This window comes from Lindgomyces ingoldianus (genome assembly GCF_010093535.1).
Source record: "Lindgomyces ingoldianus strain ATCC 200398 unplaced genomic scaffold BDR25scaffold_51, whole genome shotgun sequence".
NCBI classification, from domain to species: Eukaryota; Fungi; Ascomycota; class Dothideomycetes; order Pleosporales; family Lindgomycetaceae; genus Lindgomyces; species Lindgomyces ingoldianus.
This window is the reverse complement of record NW_022985212.1, coordinates 78,619-91,924: the sequence shown is the minus strand read 5'-3', so window position 1 is coordinate 91,924 and position 13,306 is coordinate 78,619. Positions and strand designations below refer to the sequence as shown.

At 28.5% G+C, this 13,306-nt stretch overlaps 1 protein-coding gene across 1 annotated transcript; it reads left to right on the top strand.

Annotated features, from left to right (window-relative positions):
* Nucleotides 1–2,835: 2,835 nt before the first annotated feature.
* Nucleotides 2,836–3,224, top strand: BDR25DRAFT_362139 (uncharacterized protein; the record flags this gene model as incomplete). Its single annotated transcript, XM_033696536.1, has 2 exons — nt 2,836–2,961; nt 3,192–3,224. 2 exons carry the CDS (start codon nt 2,836–2,838, stop codon nt 3,222–3,224), a joined length of 159 nt encoding a protein of 52 aa, XP_033540794.1.
* Between the last annotated feature and the right edge of the window lie 10,082 nt (nt 3,225–13,306).

Sequence of the window (13,306 nt, the reverse complement as noted above, 5' to 3'; positions counted from 1 at the left end):
GAGTAGAGCAGAAAAAGGATCGATAAATAAACGCGATCAATACAATCAATCAATCATCCCATATACATCATATCCAAACCCATCATTCATCTCAGGAAGCCCAGAAACAGTGCTTCAATCTAACAGGTAGAGTACTAAGAATCTAAGAAAGAGTTTATAAATGTAAATAATTATCACTTAAATTCTTTTAAATAAGAAATAAAAACACTTAAGAAAACTCTTTATCTTAGGCTTAAATAAGTATAACTTAGTAAATATTAACTTATTACGCTTATTTAAAGAAAAACATTTTTAAGTTCTTACTATTTTATGCTTAAAAGGCATTAGAGTTTAATTAAATTTTTTAGTTAATACTAGTGTACATAGTTTCTTATTTATTAACTTAACAACTACTAAGTTTTTATTTTAATGCCTTTATGTTCTTATCTAAGGTTTACCTTTTAAAGTTATAGTTAAAGGCTTTTAAGACTAAATCTAAGGTCTTCTCTACTAGTATATCTGCCTGCACATGCAAATTAATAGTAGAAGCATTTAAAACTACCTTTTTATAATTATAAACCTAGGCTTGCAGGATTATATTATTAGCATTAAATAGTTATGTTATTTTAAACTCTAACTAGATACAAAGAAAAATTAGATTATATAGCCTAGTAAGTATTCTACTACTTATAAACCTTTACTACTTTTGCTTATGCAATTAAGCTAGCCTACGCGTAATAAAGAAGTAGAGTTAGATATTAAATAATATAACACACTAGAGAAATAGAACTATATTTAGTAGTTATACAGCCTAATAATTAACTGCATTAAGGGTTTACTAAGGCTACTAAAATTATACTGCTTTTCTATTACTTATAGTCTAAAGACACTTAAATGATTAATCTACTTATTTATTAAAAAGTCTAGAACAGGTTTAAAAAACATCTATTCTCTTACTATTACTCTTATTTTAGTAAATGCTTTTTATTTTAACATAAAAAAAAAGAACAAGTTTTTTTAACTTTTATTTATAAAATTAAGTGTTTAATTAAAGACAAGTAAGCTTTACTATTAAATAATAAATGTAAAACTAAAGCATTAGTAAACCTTTAATTACTATCTAAATACTGTTAGTACTAAGACATATTTAGCTACACTGCAGCCTACTAATTACTAGCACATTGCTTATATAACTATAAGATTGTCTTTACAGAACTTCTTTTTAATAGTTACAGCTCTTTGTATAAACAGAACGTTAAGAAACTAGAGGTAATAAAAAGGTATATTATAAATAATCTAAAATATAGCTTTATTAAGCAGAGTTAAAGCCCTTTTACATTTCTTATCTTTTATGTATAGAAACTAAATAGCAACTTACATATCTATGTTAATTACTGCAAACTTATTGCTATTACCTGCAAAGATATATATCTAATACTATGTATAGATAAACTTCTGTTAAGACTTATAAAGGCAGCTATCTTTATAAAGTTTAATATTTATATAGCTTTTAACAAGATTAGAATAAACCTAAGCTTAGAAAAGTGTACTACTTTTTAAACATAATATAAAATATATAAATGTAAAGTTCTGCCTTTTAGATTATATAATAGCCTAGTAACTTACTAGCGCTATATAAATAACATATTAATTAACTATCTAGACAACTTTTACATTACCTATTTAAATAACATCCTTATTTACTTTAAAAATAAGGTAACTTATATCTTCTATGTTAAAAAAGTTTTAGAGAGGCTCTAGTAAGTAAAATTATAAGTATAGATTAAAAAAAGTAAATTTTATGTTACTTAAATAAAGTATTTTAGCTATATACTTTTAAATAAAGGACTAAAGGTTAACCTATAGAACGTAAAGGTGCTACGCAACTAGCAGGCGCCTACTGCTATAACAGGTGTAAAATCCTTTTTAGGCTTTACTAGATTTTATTAATAATGTATTCTAAAAAAATTTTATATAGTAAAACTAATTATTACGCTTTAAAGTTCTACTACCCCTTTTATGTAGACTTTAGAGTGTAATATAGCTCTTAAAAAACTAAAGTCTACGCTACTAAGTATACCTACACTTTACTATTTTAACTTTATGTTATAAACTAAAATTAAAACTAATGCTTCTAATAAGGTAGTAGTAAAAGTTCTATCTTAGGAACATGCTAATAAAAATTAGTGCATTGTTTTATTTTATAGTAAGGTCCTATCTAGTTTAGAGCTAAACTAGGAAATATATAATAAGATGTCTGTACGCAGCAGCAGCGTTGCGGCCTGGATACAAGCGATCGCGCATGAGCAGGATCACGTATCTATGTCACATGATGCTTGTGCGCGAACCTCTGTGCGCAAACATCTAGATATCCCCCTTTTCCTTTATATAGAGGAAAGACAAGAGCAATAGAACTAGAAACATGTTGCCCTTACTTTACCTACCTTATATGCTGTGCACACTATACGCTACTCTTACTTTTGCTACTTAAGTGCTTATACTATAAGCAGCTAGCTGTTAGAGCCTATTTAACACTAATTAGTAGTTAATTTAATTAACTATAAATTAGCAAAAGTAATAACAGAGTACCTACGCTTTGTAAGGTACTTTGTTTTATTACCTATCCCCTAGAAAGAGTAACAACAGAGCACCTACGCCCTGTAAGGTACTTTGTTTAGTTACCTATCCCTTAGGATAGCAGATTAATCCTTTACATTGTACAGCAAGCTCTGCTACTGTACAAAGTAAGGAGGAGATAGTGTAGGGCGCACACTAAAGCCATTAAAGCTGCACAACCTAGCAGCTAGACAACAGCAGTACCCGCGCAATCTACTGTGACGGCGTGTACCGCCTCACATGCTCTGCGGCATCAGCTCCCTCGCTTGCGCAACGAGTAGCACGCTAGTGCTACGAGTAGCGCCTTGGCAGGGGGCACACATCAAATATTACACTATCTCTACCGCCAAGCCCTCTCTCCTATTGGTCCGGATATAAGCCGGCTATTGATTTGATTGGTAGAAAATTAGTAACTAAAAAGCCGCGTTACTGTTTGTTTTTAAGCTTTAAGTAATTGTTCTGCTATGCTACATGCTTAATCTAGTCTTCTTTTTTTCCTATTGTAATTAACTACTGCACAGTTAGGGGTGTAAAAATTACTTCTACAGTGTAATTTTTCCTACTAAATGTAATTAGCTCTGCTAAAACCTTCTAAGCAAAGCCTGCTGCAGGTGAAAAGGGGGTTCTAGAGGATCTCCCCCTAGTTAAGCAAAATAGTAGTGCGACTTTAGGCTTTAGCTCTACATCTACTCTAACCTGTTCTAATCTTTCTTAACTAGACATTATCTGCTTTAATACTTTTACAGCCTTAGTTAACTTTACTTTATAATAATAATAAGTTATAGTAAGCTACTGTATTATAGCTATCTATAATGTACGTAAGTGTATTAAGTTATTCTACGTTATCTACTAACCTCTACAAAGAATTGTGAAGGCCTTAAGATTACACCTAACATAATATTAGCCTAACATAAAACACTTTTAACTGTTTTCTTTTTTCTTTAAGCTATAAAGCTATACTAATTATATTAAAATTAAGAGCATATTTACATACTATAAACTATTACATAGAGGGTAAGAGCTTAGAGGCGTTCTATTACTTAGAATAATAAGTTTAGATAGCTTAAATTTTTTCTTATATAAAATTTTTTCTTAGAGGTTTTTAGCCTAATTAAGTTCTTTTTTAAACTTAATAAGGACGCTGTTTTAGAAAAGGTTATACTTCTAAAGACTCTAAAGAAATAAATTTATTTAGTGTAGCATAGGCTTTACTGCGCCTTATTTTAATAAGTAGGATTTTAATCTACTTAAAGTTAATCTATCTTTAATCTGCTTTAACTTTTTTTAATTAGTACTTTTCTCTCTTAACCTGTCCTCTCTTTCTTATTATATAGTGTTATCCCTTTATATTATTACTATATAGACTTATTGCCTACTTTTTGCCTAGTCTGTAATAACTACAGACCTCTCTCTAACTTTCCTACTAATAAAGTTAGAGCTCTTTATTACTAGTGCAATAGATATAGCTGTGCAGTATATTGCTTTATTATAATTATTATATTTTTTAGCGCTTATATCTAGTTCTATTTAGGCGCGTTAGCTATTAGCTAATGTTAACTCTAATGTATAACCCTTAAAATGTGTTTAAGCTTGCGCTACTATAGTCTAATTAGGTCTATGCTAGGGCTAACCTGCACATGCTAGGTGTAACACTGCATTAAGCAGAATGCTAGTGCTTAATTAATTATTTTATATATATTAAAACCTTTTTAAGACTTTTACACTCTTTTTTACTTCTTTTACACTATTTATCTAGATCTATTATAATATATAATTAACCTTTTTTAAGTTCTTTACGCTAACTTCTACTCCTTCTACGCTGTTTATATGTATATATTATTATAATATATAGCTAACTTTATAAAGACTTGTTTAATTTCTACTCTTTTAACACACTTTAGATTAGCCTGCTTTATTCTTATCTATGCGTAGAGATTAAGAGCAACTAAGGGATAATCTCTTATAAAATAATTTACTAAAGGCATATATTATTGCTACTATAGACTATATTACTTTTATTAACTTTAGTCTAATGCAGAATCTTATAAGTAGCTATTCTAACTATAGTGCCTTTTACTAGCCTAAGAAGCAAGTTAATAAGAGTTAGGCAGATTCTCCTTAGTACTTTATATGTTACCTAATAGATAATATTAACTTTTTAACCTTTTTAGATCTACTTTTATTTCTGTGTTATCTTTTATAGAGTAGGCACCTACTTAGTAGATCTTTTTAAAAGCATTTTTAATTATATAACATAGCTTTAGCTTTTACGTTAGCTAACTACAAACAAATAGATTAAGGTGTGTGTAGCATAAGCATAAAGGTTTTTTAGATTATAGGGGAGATGTACTATATGCACAGCCTATTAGAGCCTGCTAAGGGGGACATCCCCTCCTACGCACAGCTGTACTTTTACAATCCTGCCTAGGCTAACAGTGCATGTATAGGGCATTAGGCTAATAGTGGTCTTAATCTAACTATACTTACGCAGCTACTATAGATAGTTAAGATAGATTATAACAATCCTTAGATTAAAATATACAAAACTGCATATAAGTAGTTATAGTAAGCTTATAAGCAAGATAAAAAATTATAGATTACTTTTAATCTACAACTGCAGTTAATTATGCAGGCTAGGGCTAATTAACATTAAAAGAACCTGCCTGTTGCTAAGAAAATTACTACTCTAGTCTATAATAAGCTAGTTAAGGATTATAACTAAGATTTTATTTTTTACTACTAACTTAGCTCTAATCTAAGACACTGTTAGTCTCTATACTAAAAAATTAAATATACACATGCAGTATATTAGCCTCTTTACTATGTTTTAATGTTTTTATAGGGTACTCTTAGGTTTTACTATAGTTTATAGCTGCGTACTTTACGCATGTCTTACACCTAGGATACTCTAACTAATTCTAAGTATTACTAATTCTACTTATTTCTCTAGCATAGTAGTCTTATTATGCCTTTTAATTATAGTCTGTTATTCTAGCAATTTGTTATTAACTACTAGGCTTAGTGTAAATAAAGGAAGTTATAGTAGATTGCAGTAAATTAAAGACAGTTACATGCTAATTTATATTAAGAAGTGTGTAATGCATTAGATTAGAATAACTTTTAGGCTAATTTAGTTAGGATTTAGACTATTTTTCTTTTAAGTTACATTAGCAGTAGTTGCTTTATTACGCAGTGTTATTAAAACTTTATAGCTATTATTTAAAAGCTTAGTTAACTTACTTTATTTATTACTTTTACTACTAATTCTAAATAGCTAGAGTTAGAGCAGGAGATTAGTACGTTCTTTTAGCTATTAGATTAGCTAGATCTAGTTGCGCGCGTTTTTAAGCTGCGTCTTAACTCCCTCCTTACAGACCTCTAGACTAACTATGTATTTAGCTAGTATACTAGTATTATGTATACTATTAAGTACTAGAAGTAAAGTTTACTTTATACTTACATTTTACTTTTTTTATGTTATAATTACTATAATTAGTTCCTTAATTTAAACTTTATTAATTAGGTTATATAAGCTAAGCTCTTTATAAAGGCTTAAAATCTAAATAAAGTTCTAAGTAACATTATTAAAACTACTATAGTTTATAGGCTATGTAGAACCTTAAATCCTAGCATGCCCTGTATGCAGACTATAGAGCGTTCTCTCTAAGCAACCTGTTAGAAGTAATTCTTAAAGGAATATGCTAATAAGACTCTAGTTAGTAGAAATAGTTATTTTATATATTAGTGTTAACCTAGTTTAACTTAAGTTATAAAGTGTTATAGTTAAAATGTTATAGTTAATAATTACTAAGTAGTGCTTTATAGTTTATACTTTTTATGTAAGTACAACACACATGTTAACGTAGAGGTCTGTGCCTCTATAAAGTTAGTTAAATATATACATAAGTATATTTATAAGGGCACTAATTAGGTTGTTATCTGTATCTAGTAAGGGGACAAGGTTGCCTAGTATCTAAACATGCGCTATATTAGACTAACTAAGGCTGTTTAGTAATTAATAAAGTTTAAAGTTTATAAAAAAAAGCCTTTTATTATTTAATTAGTAGTGCATTTACTAGGACAGTATATAGTTACCTTTTATAATAAGGATAGTGCTAAATAGGTAGAGATTATAGTTAAACAGAAAAAATTATTATTAATAAGATAGTTAAAGTATAATGCTCTCTATATAAATAGGCGTAATTTTTTTTACTAGGACTTTCTAATCTAGTATTATTAGAATCTAGGGAAAGATAGTAGTAAATAGACTTAGTTTTAACATAATTAGTACTCTATTAGTTATGTCTACTTTTGTAGTCCTTTCTCTAAGGAGTGTTTTTATTTTAAGATGCTTCTTATGTAAATTTTAGGTGCAATTAGTTTTAAACATTTTTATATAGTTAATAGTTAGATTTAACTTACTTTTAAGAACACTTATTTAGCTTTTAATCTCTTAGTTAAAGATAGATTATAGTAGTATATATTTTTTAAGCTTTAGCATTTAGCACTTACTTTTAAGTTATATTATGTCTTTCTCTAGGCCTTAGTCTTTAGAAATGTAGGTAATTTTATAGTGTTATAAGATAAGTTCTTCTAACATCTATCTAACAACCTGCCCCTCTACTTAGAATAAATAGTGTTGCCCCCTAGCATTACTAATTTTATAAAAAATCTATGCCTGTAGCTAATTAACTAGGCTATGCTTAAGTTATTTAAAAAGAACTTTTCTAATTTTAACATGCCTATGCTATAGAGATATTAAGTGTAAGAGGCTGTTAATTTATTAGTTACTAAGCAGCTTAATTATAACACTATAAAGTAGAATCTTAATTATACTAATGTGTATAATAAGCTAAATAAGGCCTAACTAAAAGTTTTTTATGCTGTTACTTAGTTTATCCTTACTACACTATAATTTAGTTACTACTTTGTTTAGAGCTCTAGCAGAACTAAAAAGACTTTTTTATATAAGACTATTTGCACTTATCTTTAGACCTAACACAAGATTGTTTTGTGCGTAGCATTATCTAGCATTACTGCGCTCCTTCTTCCTAGCAGCTGCACTGCTTATTATTAGTTTAAGATACCTATTAATATTAAAAACAGATCTACCTGCTTTATGCGTGCAGACTCTTCTGCTGCGGACCTTATTTATTAGATAGATTTAATTATATAAGATAAGGTTCTAATGTAGCACTAGTACTACTTTAAAGCAGTTAACTGTACACTATAAGATATTATAAAGAACAACTCTCTATTTAGAGGTATTCTAGTGCTGTTAGGAGGGGACTTTACCTAGATCCTTCCTATTATTTCGCGCAGTAGGAGGTTATAGACTGTACAAGCCTGCCTTTAGAACTTTTATTTATAGCTATACTTTACTATTCTACAGCTAACAGAGAATATAAAAATAAGGTAGAGACCTGCTAACTAAGAATATGCTTAGTAGATATTAGACTTAGCTAGGTGTAATAAGAAGTCTATTATGCTTCTTTCTAAAATCTAGTAGTTTTAGTCTATATCTGTATTCTATTCCTACATCTATCTACTTAATCTACTTTAGAAACCTACTAACCTAAAAGTCTATGCTTTTTTATTAAAGTAAAGGTGTATATTAGTAGTCTAGAATAACACTGTTAATTTCTTAAATAACTTTTTATTTAAGTGCTTTAAAAGTGTTGTAATAGAGTTCTACTTTACTAATAAAGTTTACTAATTTTTTTTAGACAGAATTAATTAACTACTAAAGGACCTACTTTAGAGCTTTAATCTGCTTAGCCTCCCTCTATCTACTCTATAACTAAAGGTTAGTGTTCCTGTTATGCTCTTGCGTAATTTAGATCTAAGGTAAGAATTATGTAACAGCACACATCTTATAGTTACTGCTATTAGCTAGACAGCGCCTTTCTTTATTAGTAAAATACTTAGTAGTAAGTTTAATAGTTAGATCTAAATAATTATATATATAAAGTTAGTGTTTAAGAATAATAATGCCTTACTTTTTTTAATTATTTAGTATTAGATTTTAGTCTAACTCTGTTTTACTATGTCTATTAATAAGTTGTAAAGTTAGTTGCTTAAGATTATTAGTATTAACTTATAACATCTTATCTTTACTTATAGCTAGTTATATGTAGCCCTTTTACATGTTACTACTGTATCTAGCATCTCTATTCTAATTCTGCCTAGTTTAATAAGTAAGGTAGTTAATATTATGTATCTTAAGGTTATTTTATAAACTGCTTTATACAGTGCATGTATATTTCTGCCCTACTACTATATTTGCTTTATTAGTAACGTCTGCTTTTATTATAATTATATTAGTCCTACACTATTCTATTTTAGGCAGTGCCTCTAGAAATCTAGTTTTAGCTTTATGTAATAACAGATCTAGCTTTAGCCCTTTTAAATTAGGTTTAATTTTTTTTAATTTACTATAATACTTTCTTCTTACTTTTTACTTACTATATTATACTTCTTATTATTTTGCCTTCTATCTACTTACTATGTTACTTTTTATGTACATATCTGCTAGGGCTATTTTGCCTTTTAACTCTTCTATACATAAAGAGCCTATTAGGCCTATAGCTGTTATGCTAAGTATTAAGTAGCAAATGTTTGTTTAAAAGATGCTTAATTAGCATTATATTACAACTACTTACTTTACCTGCATTAATTATAGTCTAACTAGATAAAAGAAAAGGAGTATTAGCTATACCTACCTTAACATAAGCTGCTTTTATGCTACTTTATTATATAAGCTAATTTTCTTATAGGACTAAAACCTTTATTATTTTTTTACTATTCTGCCTAAGTATAATATTCTTTTTTTTAACTTTAACTATAACCTAGACTAGCCTTTTATTAATAATAAAGGTGTAATAAATTAGTGTTAGTAGGGCTGTTACTGCAGCCTCTACCTGCCCTATCTAGGGCAGCTTTGGTCCTAGATGTGGTTCCCCTCTACTGTTGTCTAGGAGTGGCTGCTCTAGGATGGACTAGTTTATAGTTAGGTAGTAGGTAATCTACTAGATGCTACCTAATTCTATCTACCTTATATATAGAACTATAACATAAAGCTTCTAAAGCTTATGTTTTATAATACTAAAGTAGTTAAACTAGAAAACCTATATTTTAAGCCTAACTTCTATTTCTAGCATACTCTTTAGCTAAGGCATAGGTGTGCAAGGTTAAAAGAATAGTACACATTAAAGAACTCTCCTTATTAGGTTTAGCTTAATGCTTATTAGGTATGTTATCTTAACTAGTCTTTAATTTTTTTTAATTATACTCTAGATTTATTATAATCTTAAATGCTTTATGTGTTATTTATTAGCATAATGTTTTTAGTTATTACTAGAAGATTATAAGCTAAAGTATAAAAATACTTTTTTACTTTTAATAGAGTTAATATCTAGTCCTACTTTTCTTTTTTTTATAAGCTACTATAATAGTAGCATGTTACAGAATCTCTAATTAGTGTGGATCTGTTATTAGGCAATTAGGCGCATAGATTAGGCTTATTAGCACTAGTCTAGTTAAAAAAGAAAAGCAGATAATTAATATTAAAAGTAAAAAAAACATTTTACTAATTAGATTAATAAAAATACTACTTACTTTAAAAAGTTAAAAAAGTTTATAGGTGTTTAAGGTCTTAAGCTTTAGCATTATTTTTTTAAAAGTCTTAATAATATATAGCTACTAATTTACTTTATATCTATTACAGAAATAGTTATGTGCAGCTTATAATCTAATTATATTAGCTACCTATTATAAGATTGTAAACACTGTTCTTTATGCAGTAGGTATATTATTATAAGGTTAATTTGTTAACTCTAGCAGAGAAAGTATTAGTAGGTGTAGTGCTAGAGCAAACTGCTGCCACACTAACTTACATCTATCTAGAAAATAAACTAACTATCTAAACCTAGTAAACTAAAAGCAACCCTGCTAACTCTACTTAATGCTTTTAAGGTCTACTTTAATTAGTCTAGAAAAAATACTAATAATTATTAAGCCTATGCTTACACTCTTTAAAGAATTTTCTCTTCTTTAGTGTGCCTTTTATAGAGACAGTTATATTAGTGTAGTTTAGATTATTTGCTATAGTCTTAACTTTTTTTTTTCTAATATTACCTAACTTTAACTAGATTAAGTATTTATTATAAGATTATTTTATAGCTAATTAAGTCTTAACTTTTTTAATAAATAAAAAGTTAAAACTTAAAAAAGTGTTAGTAAAAACTTTTATATTATTAGTAGCTATAAACTCTTTATTATTAGTATCTTCTAAGTCCTTATCTTCTTTAGATTAACTTTTAGCTATATTAGTGTTATCTATAAGCCTTTTTGCTTCTTCTTTATTACTATTAGCTAGGCCCTTTTTAGCATTAAAAGCTATGCTAATGTCTACTACTATGTTAAACTAGAATAATAGGGACTGCATTACTTTACTAAGTTTTATACACTTATTTATTATAAGTTTTATTATATTTTTAATTTAGTTCTAGACCTAACTAAACTAAAACTATAGTAATTTATTATTTATAAAGAGTACTTTTTAGAATAACTTAATTATAATTAGTAGAGCTGTGTACATATTTTGCTGTATAGGCTAGGCTCTAGTCTTTAGAACTTAGTAACTAAATAAGTTAATTATAAAGGCTATAACTAAATTATAAGAAATAGTAGGTTTATTATAGATTAGAACTAAAGTAGCTTTTTAAAGGCTTAAATCTACCTTAGTTAAAGCTAATCTAGGCCCTTTTAGTGTTAGGGTGGATGTTAGCACAGCTAGACCTTTCTATAGAGTAGGGATGCTTTTTAGAGAGGTAGTAATATCTTTAGGCATTACTTTCTTCTTTTTTAGCTAATAAACTTTATTTTATTTAATAAATTTAGTTTAATCTGCTAATATATGTTAGTATCTAGGTATATTTTATTTAGAAAGAGAATAACTTACTTTAAAAATTATAACCTTTACTTTTTACACTGTAGTAATAATTTACATAACTATAGCTAAAATAGTTAAGGACATATATATAGTAGACAAACTTGCTATTTTTTTTTAAGCATTTTTAGTAAAGATCCTGTAAGATCTAACCTACTATAAAGGCTACTAGTGCCTTAGCTGCTTTAGGGCGTGTAACTTTAATTAAAACTAAGTTAAAGCTATTTTAAAAAAGATTAACTTATATACACACTATAATAATCTAATTTATTTATATCTTAACTAACTTTAAATAGGCTGTTGTAACTTTTATGTTTAGATCTTTTATAAACTTAGGGTCTATTAAGCGCCTAAAGAGTTCTATTATCTTTACAGTAGTTTAGACTCTTTTATATAGCAGCTTTAGATTAATAATTTTATATAAATTAGTGTTCTTTATAAAAGAGTTAGACTACTTAGATTTACTGCTTAAAAGTTTAGGCTAAAGTATAATCTTTTCTTTTTTTTTACTTTTAGTTAGCTTTAACCTAGCTTTAGCTAGATTTATCTAATAAAGCAAAATAATTAGAGTTAGAGTAGGCAGAGCCTAACCTATGCTATATCTGTAATATCTATACTAGGAATATAGTAGCATAAACTGCTGCTAGAAAGGGTATAGTCTGCCTAGAGCAAACAGAGGTGCTTTATGTTAAGGCTACTAGGTGTTCTAGTACAGACCCTAAGCCTGCAGATATTAACCCTAGGCCTGCAGATATAGACCTTGCAGTAGCAGATATAGTCTGTAACTTAGCTAATAGGTAAATTGCTGCTAATGTTCTCTATAGCTAAATATAGGTTAGATATAAGTAAAAGTAAACTATAAAAAAATATTATTAGTCTAATTTTTTTTTAAGTTATATTAATCTAAATTAATTTAGATTTACTTATACTTTTATTATACTATTACTAGCTCTAATCTTAGCTGCTTTGTAAGCTGTATAGTCTAGTCTAGCTAAAGGCGCGGGCGGGCACTGTCTAGTTTAGTCCTGCCTGTGATGCTATTAGACTTAGGCAAGACTATGTGTCTTCTAGTTAAGACATATTAAGCATAGAAGGCAAAAAAGTAGGTCCTAACAACATATTATTTAATAAGGTAGGTTTGTTATTATCTAGCACTTTTATTTTTCCTAATTAGCCCTAGATTATAACACATGTAAGGTAAAACTTACTATTACTATTAGCACTAGCTTTTTTAGCTAAGAGGTTCTAGCCTCTAGTTAGGCTTTTACTTTAGAAATTAATAATAACCTTAGTATTAATTTTTAGTAATAAAGGCTTATTATTAAGTTATAACTAGTTATTATCTAGTGTTATTATAGCATTATTAAACATAATCTACTGCGTTAAAAGTAAGTAGAGAGTGTTAGAGGCTGTTCTAATTAGATTTTAACCTAAAATGTGTAGATAAGGTAAGATGTGTACCTGTAGCGTCTTTAGTAGTTTAGGATTAGCTAGTAAGGTCGCACTGCCCTAGTTAGGTGGGTTGGTGGGCGTGGCAGGAGGAGATGTGAAGCTGGGTTGGTTAGATTGTTTATTGTGGCGGCCGTGCGCGTAAGCGAGCTGTTACGTAATCATTCCTAATTAGGACTAGCCCCCTTCTTCCTGGAAAGGAAGGCTAATCTGCTCGTGTATATTTAAACTCGCAGAGCAGCTCCTCTGCTCCTTAGTTTAATCTAGTTGAGTTACACCACCTCTTGCTTGTAGCTTGAGCATGCCGACCGT